Source organism: Acanthamoeba castellanii (assembly GCF_000313135.1).
Source record: "Acanthamoeba castellanii str. Neff unplaced genomic scaffold scf7180000084763, whole genome shotgun sequence".
NCBI classification, from domain to species: domain Eukaryota; phylum Discosea; order Longamoebia; family Acanthamoebidae; genus Acanthamoeba; species Acanthamoeba castellanii.
In genome coordinates, this window is record NW_004457323.1 from 397,782 (window position 1) to 399,894 (window position 2,113).

The 2,113-nt window shown below is 60.7% G+C and overlaps 2 protein-coding genes across 2 annotated transcripts in view; one reads left to right on the forward strand and one right to left on the reverse strand.

Annotated features, from left to right (window-relative positions):
• Nucleotides 1–56: 56 nt before the first annotated feature.
• On the forward strand, nucleotides 57–595 carry ACA1_244520 (uncharacterized protein; the record flags this gene model as incomplete). Its single annotated transcript, XM_004335387.1, has 3 exons — nucleotides 57–109; nucleotides 195–268; nucleotides 342–595. 3 exons carry the CDS (start codon nucleotides 57–59, stop codon nucleotides 593–595), a joined length of 381 nt encoding a protein of 126 aa, XP_004335435.1.
• A 1,173-nt stretch (nucleotides 596–1,768) lies between these two features.
• ACA1_244530 (uncharacterized protein) overlaps nucleotides 1,769–2,113 on the reverse strand; it is a gene marked incomplete at both ends in the record, with an annotated part of 2,373 nt that continues 2,028 nt past the window's right edge. The window contains 2 exons of the mRNA XM_004335388.1: nucleotides 1,769–1,985; nucleotides 2,036–2,082. Coding sequence (XP_004335436.1) covers nucleotides 1,769–1,985; nucleotides 2,036–2,082 — 264 coding nt within the window. The remainder of the gene's footprint in view (nucleotides 1,986–2,035; nucleotides 2,083–2,113) is intronic.

Below are 2,113 nucleotides of genomic sequence, written 5' to 3' on the forward strand. Positions count from 1 at the left end.
TTAACTTTAATTTGTGTCGCGCAGGGCACGCTCGCGCTTCCCCTCCAGCCGCTCACATGGGCGATGGCCTTTGGCGCCTGTCTGGGCGGCAATGGCACCCTCATCGGTGGTAGGCTTCCCAACATACGCCATCTGTGTGCGGTGGTGTGTGCGGCGTGGCTAAAATGAAACTCGCCGTGTTTGTGTGACACCAGCGTCGGCAAACGTGGTGGCGGCTGGCATAGCGGAACAGTACGGGCGGCCAATCTCCTTCAACTATTTTTTCAAGGTGCGTCACCCCCGCGTGCAGTGTGTCTCATGCGCTTGGCCGCGGCCATTCACAACGCCGCGCACGCACGCAGATGGGCTTCCCGTGCATGATGGTCTCCACGCTGACCGCGACCGCCTACATGCTCGTGACGCACGTTCTCATCGGGTGGTATTAATCCACAATTCCGGACGTACGCACAAGAGCCAACAATTTTGTGACTACTGCAGTTGTAGCGTCAACAACGAAGTTTATGCAGCAAGAAGATCGTGCACCGGCTCATCCTGTACCTGGCCCTGTGCCAGTCGCGAATCGGTCGCACCGTCTCCGGCGGCACGCAGCTGCTGACCGCGCAGCGCCATCAGACGCACGCACTCGTAGATGTGGCGCAGCGCGAGATCCACGTAGCTCCACGTCTGCGAGTATTGCGTGTGGAAGGTCTTGTCGAGCTTGACGCCGGCGAGGGAATCGTGCGCCCCGCGGCCACCGCCGGCGTCAAGCCCGACAAGACGCACGATTCCCTCGCCGTTGCGCCACGCCCACTTGGGCGGCGAGGTGAGCAGAGGATCGGGCTCGACGCGCTCCCACTTGAATCCGGGTGCGAGCGCACCAACGGCGTCGAGACTGATGGCTTCGTCGATTGCGACGTTGGCTCGCAGCTGGTACGTCGTGGGGCTTTTCGATGCCGCGGCCTTGAACAACCGCTCGGTCTGATCGAGCGTGGCGCCGTTCTGCGCGTCGTGGAGCATCGGAAAGGCGCCGCCATCGCCAGCGCGCATCACGGAGAGGAAGGTCTCAAACACGTCGAGCAGCTCGATGTAGGTCACGCGGTTGAAGGGCGTGCGGCTCTCCTTGCGTCAGATGCCGACGGCGGTGGCGAGCCGGGATTGGGCGCTACTGAGGTGGAGCACGACCTCGTCTACGAGATCGAGCGACACAAACTCGGCGTCCTCGTCGCCGGTCTTGGAGTTGAACTTGACGGCGTTCAAGACCTTCTTCCTCCCGCCGGTGGGCTCCGGGATCGAGTAGGGGAAGTAGCATTGGACGCCAACTACCCCGCGCGATTGGATTCCAACCGCAAGGCCAACTTTGATCCGGCGCGGCAAGCGGTTCTACTTTGACGGCAAGTGCGAGCGGCCCGAATGGGGACGATGATGACGAAGGTGGCGATGACGAGAACACGATGGAAGAAGACACATCGCCGCTCGTGCTTGGAAACGCAGAAACATCCAAGAAGCTGCATCGGCTGATGGTGCACTCCGTCCGAGCGGCCGATCTGAAGTCGACAAAGCATGCGCGAAGTTCGGCCAAGCCGAGCGGAACGGCGTGTCGGCCGCCCAAATTATCCAACAGCGGCAACCGCATCGTGTTCAACGTCGGCACCCACCTCAGTTTCTCCAACCACCGAGCGCCCAAGCCTTTGAATTGTAACCACATTTCCCGAAATAAATAATTGATTGGGTGGCGAAAAAGTTGTTTGCCGAACAAGAGTTTCCGAAGCGGGGGGGGGGGTGCGAGCCACTAGAGGGACTTCTCGACGGTGGCGGTGACGCTGTTCGGGTCCGAGGCCGCATACTCGTAACAGATCTTCTCCTGTTGGATGAGGACCTCGATGCTCTTGCCCACCTTCACGCTGTAACGCGCGTCCACGTGGACCGGGTCCATGGTGACGATGATCTTCTTGTCGGTGATGGCATCGTTGACGGCCTCGACGATCTCAGCACCCCATTGGAGATCTCTTCGCCAAGAGAGCGGCAGTAGTTTTGGTAGACGCACCCACCAAGGTACTTGCGCTCGTTCTTGGCGCGCTCGTTGGTGCCGGTGTCGCCGGTGAGCTTCTCGATGGTAGGCCAGTCGACGACTAGC